A 17478-nucleotide genomic window follows, 5' to 3' on the forward strand; every position below is an offset into this window, starting at 1 on the left:
TTACGATTATCCTACTTCACTAAAGCCCTGGTGAAAAACAAATGACATGTAAAACAAGAATCTACAGAGGTTTTTGGTCGTAGCGAGTCTTACATCTTTTGACATGAAACGCTGTTGCCAGGAACACTGAAACATTGTGCCTGTGGTCCTGCTTTGAAAAGCATTCACAGCATTACAAGCTGAAGTCAGGTCTTCGAACACCACGATAGCACTTTGCCGTCCACAGAAGGTGACTGACTTAATTGGCCCAAACACTGACAGCCTCTGGACTACTGACTGGAGGTCTTCGGCGGGTTGCATGTTCTTTTTCAACCATCTAGCAAGGGAGCAAATGGAGCAGTAGTACTATTAGAAAATAAGTAAGAATCTTATTTCCATTTTTTCCCCCATAATTTAATAAAAAAGGCATGAAGGGAAAATTGGGGTATTTCATTGGAAATAAAAGCAGTGTTCTGGATCCGTAATTACATACTTAACTATTACATAGTCTTCATTCTTGTTTAACGTGTTAGGTTATAAAAGGCATACCTACAAGCTACCTTACCTGTCCTTGCAACTTTCTGCTTTGATTGGCACCATATCTATTAGTTGACAAGGATGAGGGTGTCATTCCAGTGGCTACAAAACCATCATGGAATATTTTGCTCTTCTAAATACCTCTTTCCTTTTCAGTCTTTCCTTCAAGCCTCAGTATACAGGTAGCCAGCCCACTGAACCTGTAACTTTTGAGGTCTTCATTTTTTTATTCCAGTATTATAATCCAAAATGTTCAGTCTTACTGAAAATATATGAATAGTAATAGCCATTGTTTTGAGCACTTACTGTTTGTTACAAGTGTTAGATGGCCCATAACCACATTTTATCCTCAAAAAGCAGTGCCACAAGTTGAAAATGATGTGGGTACTGTTGCTTCTACCATTTTACAAGTAGGGATGTAGAGTAAGGAGCTTTTCCAGAGTCAAACTCACAGGCAGTGTTGCAGAGAGTTACAGTTCCACTGTGTTACCATGAGCCTACTACTGCCTACCCTCCCACTAATTTCATCTAAAATCTCTGGGCAAAAGATGTGAAACAATTCCTTGCAGATGCTGAAATTGAAAGCAGATGGATTGTGTTAGGGCATCAAAATACAAAGAAGCAACTGCACAGGGATGAGTTTCTCTGATGGGAAATGAAACAGTTGCTGGGCCCTCCTGAGCATGGGACATCCACCCAAAGGCAGGCCCCCATTAAACCTTGCAGTGGTGGCCAACAGTACACCTGGCCAAATAAAATCTGAGATAAAGGAAAACCTTTTTCTAATCAGAGAAAGGATTCCCTGGGGGGGTAGAGAGTAAGCATGAGGACAATCCCCGAGCAGAGAGAGAGACATGTTCCCCTAACTGAACACACACAAGTCTCAGGTTCATGAGTGGACAAAACACACAGAAGGCTTTGAAGACTGCACTGGGATTTTTGATCATCACCCACACAAGATTAAGATAGAGTGTATAGTCTCTAAGCAGGTTGATTACTTGCTAAAACAAAAACAGCAACATTCTCCAAACGATTGTAGCAGGACCCACAAAAACAACATTCTCCAGACAATGTCAACAGGACCCAGGATCCATGCAATATGTAATATTTAGTGTCCACGGTACAATGCAAAATGATTTGACATGCAGAAGACCATGAAAATGCAAACAGGTGAAGAAAAAGCACACGTCAATCCTGAGATGACCTAGATGTCATTGTCCTACAAAGTTTTTAAACTAGTTTTTGTGACTGTTCTACAAGGTAAAGCACACTTGAAATGATGAAAACAATGTGGCTTCTCAGCGCAGAAACAAACTACCAAAGGAGATGCAAATACAAACTTTAGAACTGAAAATCTGAAATTTAAGAAAGATGATCTGAAGGGCTTCGCTAGCAGACTCGGTGACGAAGGAGTCAATAAACTTGGAAGGTGGATCTACAGAAATTAAGCAGTGCAAAACACAGAAGAAAATACTGGGAAAAGATGAATAAACAGTGACATCAGCAAGATGGCAAGCTAGGAAGATTTAGGCCTCATTTTCCCATAGAAACATCAAATAACTACAGAAACTGAACACCTAAACAAGTGAATGTCCAACACAAAATCACTTTGAATTTTAAAAGAAATTGTGTGGCATTTTTACTTGCCCTTGCCCCACCACTTCCCTGCATGGTGCGGTTGGAAGGAATTCACCTGATTCTTGGCTCCCTCCCTTGGGATGAAAGGAGCATAGTGGAACTTGTTTGCAACATTCTGACCTATCTGTGGACTGTCTGAGGAACTGTTTGCTGTCTTGCTGGAGTCAAAGTTCAGAAGGGAAACACTGCCATAATTTGGATGTGAGACAAGAAACCACAAGAGGCAGTGGCAGTCAATGGAACACATGAAAAGTACAAGCTGACTGCAGATGAGAAAGATTACAAAATAGTGGAATACCGGGGCGCCTGGGTGGCGCAGTCGGTTAAGCGTCCGACTTCAGCCAGGTCTCGATCTCGCGGTCCGTGAGTTCGAGCCCCGCGTCGGGCTCTGGGCTGATGGCTCAGAGCCTGGAGCCTGTTTCCGATTCTGTGTCTCCCTCTCTCTCTGCCCCTACCCCGTTCATGCTCTGTCTCTCTCTGTCCCAAAAATAAATAAACGTTGAAAAAAAAAATTAAAAAAAAAAAAATAGTGGAATACAATAGAATACTTAAGGCCCCAAGAAGAAGGTGGAGATTCTTCAGGATATTAAGACATTTAAAAGCTGAGGGAAATTTTTAAAACATACAGACCTGGACAGGAAGCATGCCCAGAAAAGACCTGAGAAGGCCCAGGCTGCTCTGAAGACTCATGGTCCCACTAATGAGAGAAGGTCTTACCCATCAGTGTACGAGGGGCCTGTTTTTGCAAATGCCCACTTTTCAACAAAAGGTCATAGGCATGCAAAGAAATAGAAAAACATGGAAGCAAAAATTTCAGAAACAAGCAAAAAGGCACCTAGTTATTAGACAAGGATTTTAAAACAAATGTCAGATACCTCAAAAGAGCTAAAGGCTAATATGGACAAAGAACAAAAGGACATCAGGAAAACAGCATGTGAAGATAAAAGTGTATTGACAAAGAGGTGGACTGTTTTTTTAAACTGAACAAATTCTAGGACTGAAAATTACAATAATTGGAAACATTCACTAGGGCAGTTCAGCAGCCAACTTGAACAAATAGAAGAAAAATCAGCAAACTTAAAAAGAGGTCATTTGAAGTGATCAAGCTTGAGGAGCAAAAACAAGAATGTTAAGTGAATAGAGCCTAAAAGACTTAGGGGACAGACTCTATCAGGCTGACTGCTATACACACAATGGGATCCCCAGGTGGAAGAGGAGGAGAGAGGGCAGAGTGATCATTTGAAAACAAGAATGACTAAATTTGAGGAAAGATGTGGATATATAAATCCAAGAAGCTCAGTGAACTAGAAGTAGGATAAACATAAAGACACCTACACTGAGCCACACTATAGTGACACTGGTCAAAGACAAGGAGTGAATCTTAAAAGCAGCAAGAGAAAAGCAACTCATTATAAATTTATTTTTAATGTTTTTTTTTATTTTTGAGACAGAGACAGAGCATGAGCAGGGGAGGGACAGAGAGAGAGGGAGACACAGAATCCGAAGCAGGCTCCAGGCTCTGAGCTGTCAGCACAGAGCCCAACACGGGGCTCGAACTCACAAACCGTGAGATCATGACCTGAGCTGAAGTCAGATGCTCAACCTACTGAGCCACCCAGGCACCCTGAAAAGCAAATCATTTTAGAAAGTGATCACCAATAAGATAATGAGCAGATTTCTCAGCGGAAACCTTGCAGTACAGAAGGCAGTAGGATACATTTAAAGCACTGAAAGGAAAAGAAAAAAAAAATGTCAACTAATAACTCTACATTTGGCAAAACTGCCCTTCAAAAATGAGGGAGAAATTTAAGACCTTCCAATGCAAAACCTGGGCATTCATTACTTCTAGATCTGCCCTACAAGCAATACTAAACAGCATCCAAGTTGAAATGAAAGGGAGCTAGATAGTAATTCAAAGCCACGTAAAAATATAAAGTTCTCCAGTAAAGGTAAATATATGCACAAATATAAAAATAGTACTCTGATATTTGGGTTTGCAACTCCACTTTTTATTTTCATAGGATTTATTTGCTTGTTTATTCATTTGTTTTTATCTCTTTTAGCATGAGCAGGGGAGAGAGGCAGAGAGAGAGAGAGAGAGAGAGACAGAATCTCAAGCATGCTCCACGCTCAGTGCAGAGCCTGATGTGGGGCTAGATCTCACAACCCTGGAATCATGACCTGAGCCAAAATCAAGAGTCAGATGCTTAACTGACTGAGCCACCCAGGAGCCCATATTTTTTATAGGATTTAAAAGACAAATGCATAAGATGTAATTATAAATCTATGTTCATGGGTATGCAATATGTAAAGATTTAGTTTGTGACATCAGTAACAGGGGCAGAGCTCTAAAGGAGTTTTCTTATGCAATTGAAGTTGAGTTGGTAACAATTTAAGATAGATTGTCACAACTTTAGGATGTTATATATAATCCCCATGGTAACCACAAAGAAAATATCCATAGAAGATACACAAAAAGAAATGAAAAGAGAATCAAAATGTGTTGGTACAAGAAATCAACCAAACACAAAAGAAAGCAGTTATGGAGAAAATGAGGGAAAATATATAAAACATACAGAAAACAACATGGCAAAAGTAAGTGCTTCCCTATTAGTAATTACTTCAAATGCAAATGGGTTAAATGCTCCAAAAAACATGGACTGATAGAATAGATAATAAAACCAGTCAGGATTCAATTCAATTATATACTGCCTACAAGAGTCTCACTTTAGATCTAGGGACATGCTTGGGTTAGAAATGAAAGGATGAAAAAAATACTCCATGCAAATAGTAAGCAAAAGAGAACACGGATGGCTATATGCATTTAAAAAAAAAAAAAAGGAGACTAGAAAACTCTTACAATAGATAAAGACATAATGTAATGGTAAAAGGGCCAATGAGGCAAGAAGGTAGAACAATTATAAACATGTATTAACATTTTATAAACACACCAAATATTAGAGCTCCAATATATAATCTTATGATTCCATTATAAACCAATGGAATAGAATAGAAAACTCAGAATAAACTTTTGCATGACTTTATTTTTAATGATGAAATGATTTTTGACAAAGGTGCCAAGACCATTCAATAGGGAAAAGATGATCTTTTCAATAAATGCTGGGTGTTTTGTTTGGATAAAACAAAATGTAGCATATACATACAATGGAATATTATTCGGCCTTCAGAAGCAAGGAACTTCTGACACACAACATGATGAACTTTGAGGACATCATGCTCAGTGAAATAAGCCAGACACAAAAGGACAAATATTGTATGGTTTTACTGAGTTGAGGTATCTAGATTAGGCAAATCCATAGAGACAAAAGTAAAAATAGTGTTTGTCAGGAATTGGAGAGACGAGGAAATAGGAGTTAGTGTTTAATGGGTGCAGAGTTTCAGTCTAGGAAGATGAAAATGTTCTGGAAATATGGATGGTGTGATGGCTGCACAGCAGTGTAGAGGTGCTTAAAGCCACTGAACTGTACACTTTAAAAATGGGGGAAATAGAACATTTTACATACATTCTACCATGATAAAAATATTTTTAAAACAATATAATTCACCATATTAATAGAAAAGATAAATATGATCAAGTCAGTGGATATAGTGAAAGCATTTGACAAAATTCAATATCCATTATGACAAAAACTAAGCAAACCAACAACAGTAGTGAATTTCTTCCAACTGATAAAAGTAACCTGCAAAAACCAATAGCCAACAAAATACTGAATTATTTTTTCCTGACATTAAGAACAATGAAAAGATGCCTGCTTTTACCAGTCCTAGTTTTTAAGAAAAGCAAATAAATGTTTGTAGAAGAAAATATGAATAAATATGTCACTTCTTATGTTCTAACAATCTGGCTATATTTTTCAGAAACCAAACAAACTAGGATGTAAAGTAAAATATATTAGTTCACATCAAGACATTATGGCCTGAAATTGAGGTGTATAAACTGTTGTTATCTTTCTTTATAGGCCTCCAAAGTATGGTCAAATAATCTTAACTTGAGTAATCAGGAATCATCACTTAAAATAGCTTCTATCCTTAATCTGAACACAAGTTTAGTGCCTTGTATTGTTCAAGAAGAAAATACCATCATTCTAATTCTTTTATAACATATCTTTGCCTTCATTGAAAATGGATTTTTAAATCCAATTGTCAAGTTATGCCACTGAGGACATTGGGGGGAGAAATGTAGACAAGGAAATTCTTTCCAAGTGGGAGCTTCCAGTACAGGTAAAATTCATGAGCTGGAAATCTCTCCCTGTCTGTTACCTTCAAAGCAGAGAGAACTCTGTCTTTATAGAAAATTATATATTCTCCTGTCAGCCTGGCAACAACATTTTTTGAATACCTACTAAGTGCTACATGTAGAAATCACTTATTAGGTATTGTATAGCAATACATGCAGCAATACTGAAGAAACAAATCTGGAAACATCCTCTGTCTGGCATTATCAGGGAAGGAAGTGTACCAACAAAGATAATTTTCCAAGGAAACCAAAGCTTATAACTTTAAGTGCCAGAATCCAACCAATTCTACATCCCCACTGTTACTACCGGTCTGAGACCTACCATCCCTCTCCGCTTCCCCCCTGGTACCCCTAGGGGCCAGGGAGGTTTCAGATGAGATTGTATTGCCCTTATTTTTAAGACCCTGAAACGGCTCCCATTTCTGTCAGCGTAAAACCTGCACACTATACAGATAACGCTAAGGTTCCACTATTTATACTATTGTATCCTAGGCCACTAGTCATGCTAGGGGTGGGCTGGTGCTTCCTGACTCATGCAGCATAAAAGCCCCATAGCTCTGTAGTCGAGTCCCTCACCCAAGAATGCCAGCCCAGCCCGGCTAGATGTCTGCCTACTAACGTGAAATGCAATGGCCCATGGGAGACCCACACACCTCCTATCTCCGTGAGTTCTCTCTCTCTCAGAATTTTGTCTTCATGAGTTTTGTCTCTGAGAAAATGGGGCTTATATGCTTTTATACATAGCAATGCTTGTTTTCATGCTCATCATACATCTCAAAGAGCACATTAAGACATTTTTTGGCTAAGGCATGAAGAGTTTGTGATCACACTAAAAGTAGATGCCTACCTGACAACTATGGTTGACATTGGAGGTTCCTCAAGGCTTTTATTCCACAATTGACATTTCTTCCACCCACGATTTGCATTGTTGATGCATTTTCTTCTCCACAGGGGCATGCTACTTGGATTGGGAGTCAGATTAATCTCTTTTGGAAACTGATGTCTTGCTAAAATCCTTTCTAAGCCAGAGAATTCAGAATTCCGACCTAGTAATAGAATTAACATTCATACGATTCAGTGTTCCTTTCCATCTTTGCATAGCGAGAGTAACATGGCATTAGTTTGAGAAAGAATATTTATACCATTTAATAATTGCTATTGAGCTCCGCCATTCCTTCACTGCAAAAGTATACTTGAGCAACATTCAGACCTTAGTCTGGTCCTAGACATCTAATAGATGCACAACAAATAAATAAATGAATGAACAAACCAATGTGCTGGTACCACCACAAATATTGAAGTTTGTTTAAGTAATTTGTGTGTGATTCTCAAATTAATGGCAATTTACTGTTCCATTATTTCGATCTTCAGAGAGATTAACCATACCCTGTATTTACATCACATCCACTACTTCACGTTGCCCTTGTTTGGCCCCTAACCAAATCTCTCGTCTGCGGTGGGACAAAGAGCTTGTGCCAGAATATAATTCAGTATACTGCTTCCGTCATCAAAACAGTCCTGCTACCAAAAGAAAGGAAGAGAGGGAAGGAGGGAGGGAGGAGGCAAGGAGGGAGAGAAGAAGGGAGAGAGGGAGGGAAAGAAAGGAAGTCAGTAGAACTGCATGGTGGATTTGGTGACATACCACCATACATACACTGTAGTGTAAGCTTCTCTCTTTGCCAACTGGTAACAAGTTGAGAACCAAAACCAGTTTGCCAGCTACACTGTGAGTGGCTCTGCAATGCAGCTGGGTGTATTAGAAAATAAGAGTGCCGTGATCAACCTAATGCAAGAAGAGAAACTGAGCCCCAGTGATTCAGGGTGACCCTGCATAGAAATTAGTTCCCAACTCAGCCAGCCTCTGTTGTTTCTCGGACTGAACCACTGATGGTCCATCCCAGACAGGGTAATTGGCACAGACTCCAAAGAACCAAGAATTGACTCAAGAGGCCATCTCTTGGCAATCTAAATGATGTAATGATTAATAGATCAATCTTTAGAGGACTGCAAATCATTCCAAGTGAGTAAAAAACAGGAATCTGGGGCTCCTGCCCAGTGGTCTCAGGCCTGGCCCAGACAGCATTCACATACTGCTCCTAGAAGCAGTTTTAGCTCAGGATCCCATGGCGGGTGGGGGCAGGGATGCCGCACTCAGAAGCCCTTACACTCTAATGATAGGAATAGCATGGTTTGCTTTGGTTGTCACAATTTGGAAGCTAATTTATTTGTTTATATTTTTTTACTGTTTATTTATGTTAAAGAGAGACAGAGAGTGAGCAGGGGAGGGGCAGAGAGAGAAGGAGACACAGAATCCAAAGCAGGCTCTAGACTCTGAGAGCTGTTAGCACAAAGCCTGATGCAGGGCTTGAACCCATGAAGTGTGAGATCATGACCTGAGCCGAAGTCAGAGGCTCAACCAACTGAGCCACCCAGGCACTCCTGGAAGCAAAATGTAGTATTTGACTGAAATAATAAACCCAATTCAGGTATTTGATGACATCCAGCTAAAAATAATTTTTGCCTTAAATGAATTGTTTTTTATTGTCTTGTGTACACATACTTTGGAATTCTAAACTGCCTCAAAAGTAAGTAATCAAGGATGAATTAGAAAGGATAACATTTAACAAATATAACAACTTCTCATATTCTCCAGCATAAAATTTATATTTAGCACTGCACACCAAAATAAGATAAAAACTCAGAACTCACTTTGAATATTTAAGTCTTACTGCCAGCCTTATCTGAAATTATAAGCAAATTTCCTGGTTTTGAAAGAAAGTACAGAAAGTATAGTTATGCCTCCAGAAATTATTGGAAATAAAATGATATTGATTATAAATTTATAGATGAAAATTAGATATATTGGACTGTGAGCTGCTTTGAATGGTTTTTGATTTCTTATTTTTTTTTGAGAGAGAGAGAGAGAGAGGCAGGTGGGGCAGAGGGAGAGGGAGAGAATCTCAAACAGGCTCCATGCCCAACACAGAGCCCAATGCAGGGCTCAATCCCACAGCTGTAAGATCATGACCTGAGCTGAAATCAAGAGTCAGATGCTTAACTGACTGAGCCACCCAGATGCCCCAATTTCTTATTTTAATGTGTGGAATGCAGTACATGTTAGATGGGTGGATGGTTTGAAGAATGGATGGATGAGTTTGTAATCACAATACAAATCAGCATAGATAATGTATATAAACCAGTACACAAGCCAATGTGTGTGTGTACCAGACGCAGTAGAAAATAGGTAACTTAAAACTGGAGGCTTTAAAATGACTTGTTGCTTTTACACCTCAGAATTGTCTTTAAGGCACACACAAAAGTCTCCAGCTGGCACATGAACAGGACATACACACACACACACAGACACACACACATGCACGCACGTGTGCCTCTTCTAGAGCTGCCCCGTTCATCTCCTCCCGGAGCCCACTCCTTCTGTGGAATCCACTCTTCCTGCTTTCCCTGCCCCTCACTGCATCCAACTAAGCAACCTCCCAAAGTATCTGTGGGGAAAAGCCATGAATTAACCAAGAGAGGTAGCTTCTTAAGCATTAAAAACAATATACTAAAGCTTCAAACTTCCTCCCATTTCCTACTTTTTGGTTTGGTACCAGTCATTGAGAAAACTGGTCTGGAGAATGTATTAAACAGAATATGACCAGGAAACCTATGAGATCTGCTTGTAATTTTACCCAAACATGATGGCTGAAGAGCAACAGAATGGTCACAGGGGAAACCATGACAAAAAAGAAAATTATTTTCTACTTATTCTTTGCCAAGTTCAACTCATTTAATAAGCCAGTAACATACATTTTAAATTTCGGCAAAGACTTTCAAATTATCTTCAAAAAAGCCTGAATCAATAGCATTCTAATAATGATTATGAGGGCATTAATTTCCCCACATGTTCACCAGTATTGATCTTTTAAAACTTGACCAGTCTGATGGCCTAAAAAAATATTGCCTTGATTTATCTTTTACTTCCTTGACTACCAGAGTGTTTGAACAGCGTTCATGCTTATTGATAATTTGTATTTCATCTTGTGAATTGTCCGTCTATATTTATCTACTCTAGGAGGTTGCTTTTATTTTCCTTGATTATTTTTATGTAATCTTTAGTGTAATCTGGAAATTGGGATCAATTCACAATACTGTGCATTCAGGGACTTGGGACTAAGCAGAATATAAATGGACAAATTTGCCATTAAACCTTCCTCCCCAGGACTGTGTCTTAAGCACTGTGGCAACTGCTATTTTCCTTTCTAAATTCATGGACACAAGTGGCTACCAGCTACCTTTGTCTTTCACTGAAGCAGGAACAAACACTTCAGGAGGCAGGCCCCACCCAATTCTACGAATCAGTCCAGTTATAAACAGCTCTGAGAGAATTCCAGGACTGGGGGCTGCTCCAAACTCCAGAAAGGGAGGGGCATTTATAATCCTTGGTGGCAGGGTGGGGCGGGAGGGAGAGGGAATATCCGGCTTCTCTGTGGGGTGGAACAGTAGGAGGAAGGCACACCAGGAAATAGAGCAAAGGAATAAGCTTCTAAGCCTGACCTTCAACTTGGACATTCCCTTACTCATCTTCAAATCAAATCTGAACCTGTAAATTTAGAGATTATTTCCCACTTAATCCACTTTCCATCATCCCAGAGGTAGACTTTGCCTGAAGAACAGTGACAGACCTCACTTGGTTCATAAAAGACCAGTCCAATAAACGAAAGGGAAGAAGGGAGCTCAGAGAGCATGGACCCCCAGAGCATAATCAGCATGCCAAGGACTGACCACACCTGCCATATAAAGAGTCAGTTCTTAGTCATGGTAAAAGCAGAGGCAGGGGGTGGCTGGGTGGCTCAGTCAGTTATGAGACCAACTCAATTTCGGTTCAGGTCATCATTTCACAGTTTGTGAGTTTGAGCCCCTCATCAGGCTCTGTGCTGATGTGTAGGGCCAATTTGGGATTCCCTCTTTCCCTCTCTCTCTCTGTGCTCCTCCCCTGCTTGCTCTCTCTCTCAAAATAAATAAAAATATTTAATAAATAAATAAAAGTAGAGGCAGTTTTACACCAAGACGAAGTATATGCTTACTAAACAGAGTTCACGCCCATCCTCTGCCCACATACAATTTTGTTTGTCCTCTTCCCTCTTGTAGAAGTAGAGTGTCTCCATCATATGATTTGGCAGCAGTTTGTGAAGGTTAGACAGGGTCTCAAAGGTGTGACACAGAACCTCAGGTTGGGCATAGTTTTTCTGTGTCTTGGGTTTGTCAAGGAGGGGAAGTTTCAGTACAGTGTGGTTGTTCTTGGCTGTCCCCATGATGACCCACTGAGTTACAGAGAAGAAAAAATAAGGAATCAGAAGGGTAGAGTGCCCCACAGTTGTTCTTTCTCCCCGCTTTCCTCCATCTCGGAGAAGGTATCACAGAATCTATTTTCTGGTCTCAGATCACTTAGCATTCTGAGAGTCACAATGGCCCAGATCTTAGCCTGGAACCCTGAATGCTCATCCTATCTTCAAACCAGAGGAAATCAGCCTGTCAAAAAGATCTTGCCAACTCTTATGGGGATTTCAGGCAGAAACTCATTTCCTGTCTGAACGTGGACAACAGCTGAGGCAAACAGAGTACTTTCCTAAAGGCAAGAGGGGAAGCCAACACATCCAGTGTTGATTTTCCATCTGGCACTTCATGGAGGCCTGTGTATACATAATTGAGACTCCGCAGACCTACTAGGCCCCAAGGGAAAGCAATTACCTCCATACAGTCCTCAAGCTGAACTGAGCGAAGAGCTTCATTGTCCACAACTGAGGAAATGTCCAGATTAACACAGGTAGGAGGCCAACCTGCTTCTTATTCTCTTATCCGAACAGAGTCAACCAAATGCTCCATTCTAGCTTTACTGGCAGAAGCCAGTCCTCACTGTGGACCCAGAGCAGAAGTACTAAATGATCTTGACCCACCATAGCTGATAGCATAGCCCTGAGCAAGGTAGAAGGTGTCAAGAACTCCTCCCAGGTTTGAGGCCAAAATGCAAACAGTTAGGGTTGTTCTAGCTACTCCTTAACCTCAGCATGCTTCGCCACCTGAGCCAGGGTCACCACTTTGCTGTATCCCATGAACTGGCTGGTAACCGCACTGCAAAGTGATCAGAAATGAGGAGATCCATGTGAGCCAAGCACGCTACGAGCCAGCTGGTAGTGCTTGCCAGCTTCTTACCAAACTTCAAAGCCCTTGGTCAGGACCACAGTAGCATCATGGTTATATCATGTCATACATTAGTGCCCAGAGCAGAAGATACAAAATTTTATTTCTGAACTTTCAAATTAATTTTTAATTTGCAAACTTAAAGAGTAAGGCTTTAAAAAAAAACAAAAGGGTTTACTTTGAATATATTTAAAATATGTTAGAGAATCAGAATCACTTGAATATAATGTGATTCTCATGATTTCATGGGTGTTTTTGGAGACAGAAGGGAGCTTGTGGAAGTGAGGGGGGTAGGATATTTTGATAGGTGGAGACTTCTTTCTTCCAAGCAAACTTGAATATGTTACCCTAAATATTATTTTATATAAATAGAAAAGAACGAACCATGTTTTAAGCTATTCTACAGGCCAAGGAAGTGATATATTGCATGTAAGTTGATATATATATATATATATATATATATATATATATATTAGGGTTACAATACCCTTGACTATATTCCCTGTACTATACCTTTCATCCCCACCATTTGTTCTTAATCATTGCTCTAAATAGCAACTGATGGAATGTTTCCAGTTATTTGGCTTATTTACCTTGGCTGAAATCAGAAGTAGGCCACGGGATTATATTTTATTTTTAAATAAACTCTCTGATGGATAAATGTCTTCTGCAATGGATAAGACTGCTTCAAGGAATCCATCTCATTCACTCTATGTGTGGTGCAGTGGAAAGAATACCATTCAGGACCAGGGTCAGCAGTCGGAGGCTGGTGCCCCACTGCTGTTGACTAGCTGTGTGATCTTGATCTCAGCCAGCCAGGTCTCACCCTACAGAACTAATGTCCTCTGATGAAACATCCTTCTAGTTTGTATCTTGTTTTGAATTTGGCTTATTTCCAATTCTGTTCTTCCATGGCCAAAAAATCTACATTTCCAAAACCACATTTGTAATATATAATTATTTTCTCAAAAGAAAGATGAGAGAGAATGTTCCTAAGCCAGTGCTCTCTTTCTTTCTTATTGTGACAATGAGTTGCTATGAAGGGCCAGCCGTGCCTCTCAGGTAGTAGCACTGTATTATTAACTAAATTGATCCCACAGCACAGCACCTGCAGGACGCTGCGTTGTTTTTCTAGTTAGGCTGATCTCTTCTTCATGACTTTTAGGTAAACGGCAATTCCTTTTTTTGTTCCAAAGAGGGCTGTTGTGTCTCCCGAACACCTTCCCCTTCCCCTCTGCCATGGTGGATGTGACAAGATCAGCTGGCTTCCAGAAGGCAAAATATTCAGTAATGTTCAAAGGGAAAAGATCATCTCCAAGTTTCTTAAAGAAAGCGTTCTAAAGAGAGTGTTCCGTTCAAAGCAAATGAGGTGGGAGGGCTCCGGCTACCAGAATGAGGACCTAAGCGACAACTTTCCTGGCACCAGAAAGTAAGTCCTGCTCCGGAAACTTAAACATTCAAAGTACATTTGGGATACAAGGCTAAGAGCATAGGCATCTGAAGGACAGGAAGCCATAAAGCTATGCAAACTGCAGAAATCTAGTCTTGCAGGAAAATCTAAATATAGGTAGACATATATGACTGAGAATTTATTCAACAGTATGGGCTGCAACACATACAGGTGTAGAATTTGCAAAGGTACGTGCTTAGCTTTTGGAAATATATCCCTATGGATCACTAGCACATTTGTTCTAAGAATAAATAGGTCCTAAACAAGCTTTTTTATGTTTTTGCAACAAAATGGTGGTCTCCCACATAAGGGAGCAAAGTGTTCAAGGTTAATTTTTAAAAGAGAAATGCAACTTCTAACCAAAAAAATATTTTTATACATTATTTCCTTTTTTTTTTTTTTTTTTTTTTTTAATTTATTTTTGGGACAGAGAGAGAGAGAGAGCATGAACGGGGGAGGGGCAGAGAGAGAGGGAGACACAGAATCAGAAACAGGCTCCAGGCTCTGAGCCATCAGCCCAGAGCCTGACGCGGGGCTCGAACTCACGGACCGCGAGATCGTGACCTGGCTGAAGTCGGACGCTTAACCGACTGCGCCACCCAGGCGCCCCTATACATTATTTCCTAAAAAGGAATTAGACAAATCCAAGAAAGTTAGGACATTTAAGGTAAATGCTCACAGAAATGGAGTCCTAAGTTGGGGTGAATATAATTGGCTATGGCTGAAACAGAAAGCAGGAGCTGGGAAAGCAGGAGAAAAGGAGAAGCAAAGGACTAGTTATCTAAATCATACACTAAATACAAATTGCCCAGAATTGAATTGAAATGTTTCCCACTGAATAGCCTCTTATGTACTTGGGAACAAAAATGCATATTACTAATTAGAAAATATGGCCTCGACTTTCTGAAAATATTTACGTAATTACACTGAACAAAATTCCACTGCAGTAAATAACCAGCTGTGACATTGACCATACAGCAGGGAAGAATAAAGGGAAGTGGAGGCAAATACATGAGCAATGTAAAAATATGAAAGGTCTTGAAAGAGGTGAATGGAAATAGAAGGGTTTCCCTGAAGAATCATTAGAAGCTAAGCAGTGTTGTCACTGACATCTCTTTACATAACTCTGGACGACAAAAAGGAATGTATGTTAAAGGGCTTTCCAAAATAGTTTTCTGTTGGTCAAAATTGTCACTTTTGTCATAGTAGGAGAAACTGACTTGATCAGCAAGCCATGCTTACCTGCCAAGTGATTGGCCCAAGACGTTCCTTCTTTCCACCAATTCAGACCACCTCCATTGCAATGAATGTAAGAGCTTGTTAAATGCCATGAGACATAGAACATCTCCCTTACCTTCCTTCACTGGATTAGCTAAAGAAGCGTTAAAGTAAGGCAAGTCTGATGCTGCCACTAAAATCTGAATTCCCGGAGTGGCCTTGGGATGGCCTATAAGGAAAGTGCACTATGTTGGGCTAAGGAGTGATGTTAGAGCTGCGTCAGAGCTACTATGGAAAACAATCCCCTGTCCAACGAATCATCTTGCTCTCAAGGCAGGACTAGAGCCAAACCAGACTGAAGGGTTTGGAGAGGGTGTGATTCTCTTAGCTGTTTCCCTTAGATTTCACACTGGCACATCATTTCACACTTTTTCTCTTGTCTCCTCGCCACCTAGACTGGGGCTCCCACATAGATAGTGTCCAGGGACTTTGCTGTCACTATAGTTATAAACCTGTAGTACTACAAACTATCAATTCAACAAGTGATTGGGGGGGGGCATGATTTTTATGCTAATGTCAAAGCATTAAAAAAATCTCCAGAGAAAGGGGGGAAGAGTCAAATTGATAAGAAGGTTTTTAGGAATATGTCCTGTCAAGAAAAAAAAAAAAAAAGAATCGTAGAGGATGTATTTAAGGATGACAAATCTGAGGGAGCTTAAGGGATTGGGAAGCAATTCATGTTCTGAAACAAAAGGAAAACACAGAAACAAACATAAACCAAGGAAGACAGGAGATGTGTGAGCTAGAAAAGTGACGTGCATGCCCACGTGCACATATACACACATCATTTTTGTCTTCTATCCCGACAGCAGAAAAAAAAATTTCCCAGCTAAATATATTTGTAGAAAGTATCATCTGGGAGTATCTGGACTTAAATATTTACCCAATTCACTATTTTTAAAATAATTGTAAGTTGGGAAAACAATATTTAAGGCTCAGGTTACCAATTTATAAAATAGGAATAACTATTCCCATCGTGTTATTAAAAGTATTAAATTGGTTAATCTATATAATCTATATAAAATGTTCAGCCTTATGCCTGCCACATGGGAACCCTATCCTAGCAAGTGTTATTTCTAGCAAATGTTATTTGTGGAGTAATTAAATTGATTCAAATATTTATTGCATGCCTACTATATGCCAGGGACCAGGCCAGATAGAATAAGTCCAGGCCTTGTCTTTAAGGCATTGAAAAGATAGTGACTGAGATATGAATGAAATGAAGAATTAGAATGTAACAGTGAGTAGGGAATTGTAAGCAAATCAGAATAACCCAAATGAAGAATCTTGGAAGAGGTAGCAATTTATTCTTCCTGAGGGGCTAAGGAAGATAATTTGTGAACTAGATTTATATGGATAGGACTTAACTAGGCAGGTAAAAGGGGGAGGAGAAAAAAAAGGAGGAACTATTAAAGAAAAAGAAAAATGATGTATGTCCTGGCAGAAAGAGAGTGTTTAAGAAAACTGCAAAATGTCTGAGGTGTTGGACATGCAGGCACCAGGAGTGATAAGCAGATACTTAAAACCTGGCTACAGAATTTGGACGTCATTCTTTGGGATTAGGAAGGCATTAGAGCAGGTCTATGTTTTATATCAGCAGTATGGAAAACAGTCTGGAGGACATAGCCTTAGAGGGAGACTTCCAAGGAGGCCAATGTGAAATTCATTCTCTTATATTTATTGTCCTTCTACTATGTGCTAGGCACAGTTTTAAAGTGATAGGGTAGATCAGTGAACTAGACAGTCAAGGCCTCCACCCTCACAGAGCTTTATACTCCAATGGGAAGAGACAGGCAATAGAAAAGCACACAAGATTAACAAGACTGTGAGGCATACAGTGAAAGAATAAAAATAGGGTCTTATGAAAGAGTAAAGTGGGTGGGAAGGCTTCTTGAAAGCCAAGCCAGGAAAGGCCTTTCTGAGAGGAAAATGGACATGCAGAAGAAGGAGACAGACACCTCTGGGCAGGGGGTGGAGGTGGGAGTTCCAAGAGCTGACAAACCCTTGAAATTCTGTTGGACATCTGGTTTATATGTGCATTTTCTGGGAAGACTCTCAAGGAGCATGACATCTCTTCCCCCCAAATGTTAAGAACCAGTGCATTTAGATGCTTAATGAAACATTTTGGTGTTCGAAT

The 17478-nt window shown here is 40.0% G+C and overlaps 2 protein-coding genes across 4 annotated transcripts in view; one reads left to right on the forward strand and one right to left on the reverse strand.

Moving 5' to 3' along the window:
- Window positions 1-6: 6 nt before the first annotated feature.
- On the reverse strand, window positions 7-11837 carry LOC112853400 (testis expressed protein 56). The gene is made up of 3 exons (XM_025916937.2): window positions 11535-11837; window positions 7260-7458; window positions 7-316 (listed from the first exon to the last, which is right to left on the reverse strand). The coding sequence occupies exons 1-3, from the start codon at window positions 11725-11727 to the stop codon at window positions 7-9; spliced, it is 702 nt and encodes a 233-aa protein (XP_025772722.1). The 5' UTR covers window positions 11728-11837.
- Window positions 11838-11903: 66 nt separating this feature from the next.
- FAM217A (family with sequence similarity 217 member A) overlaps window positions 11904-17478 on the forward strand; it is a 30638-nt gene continuing 25063 nt past the window's right edge. The window contains exons 1-2 of one of the 3 annotated variants that reach the window (XM_086706401.1): window positions 11904-12239; window positions 13810-14042. In XM_086706401.1, coding sequence (XP_086562527.1) covers window positions 12222-12239; window positions 13810-14042 — 251 coding nt within the window. In that variant the 5' untranslated portion in view covers window positions 11904-12221. Of the gene's footprint in view, window positions 12240-13778; window positions 14043-17478 lie in introns of all 3 variants that reach the window. The other 2 variants (XM_086706400.1, XM_086706402.1) reach the window with 2 other exon arrangements.

The sequence above is a fragment of the Puma concolor genome, chromosome B2, assembly GCF_028749965.1.
Source record: "Puma concolor isolate L17-30 chromosome B2, mPumCon1.1.hap2, whole genome shotgun sequence".
In the NCBI taxonomy this organism is placed as follows: Eukaryota; Metazoa; Chordata; class Mammalia; order Carnivora; family Felidae; genus Puma; species Puma concolor.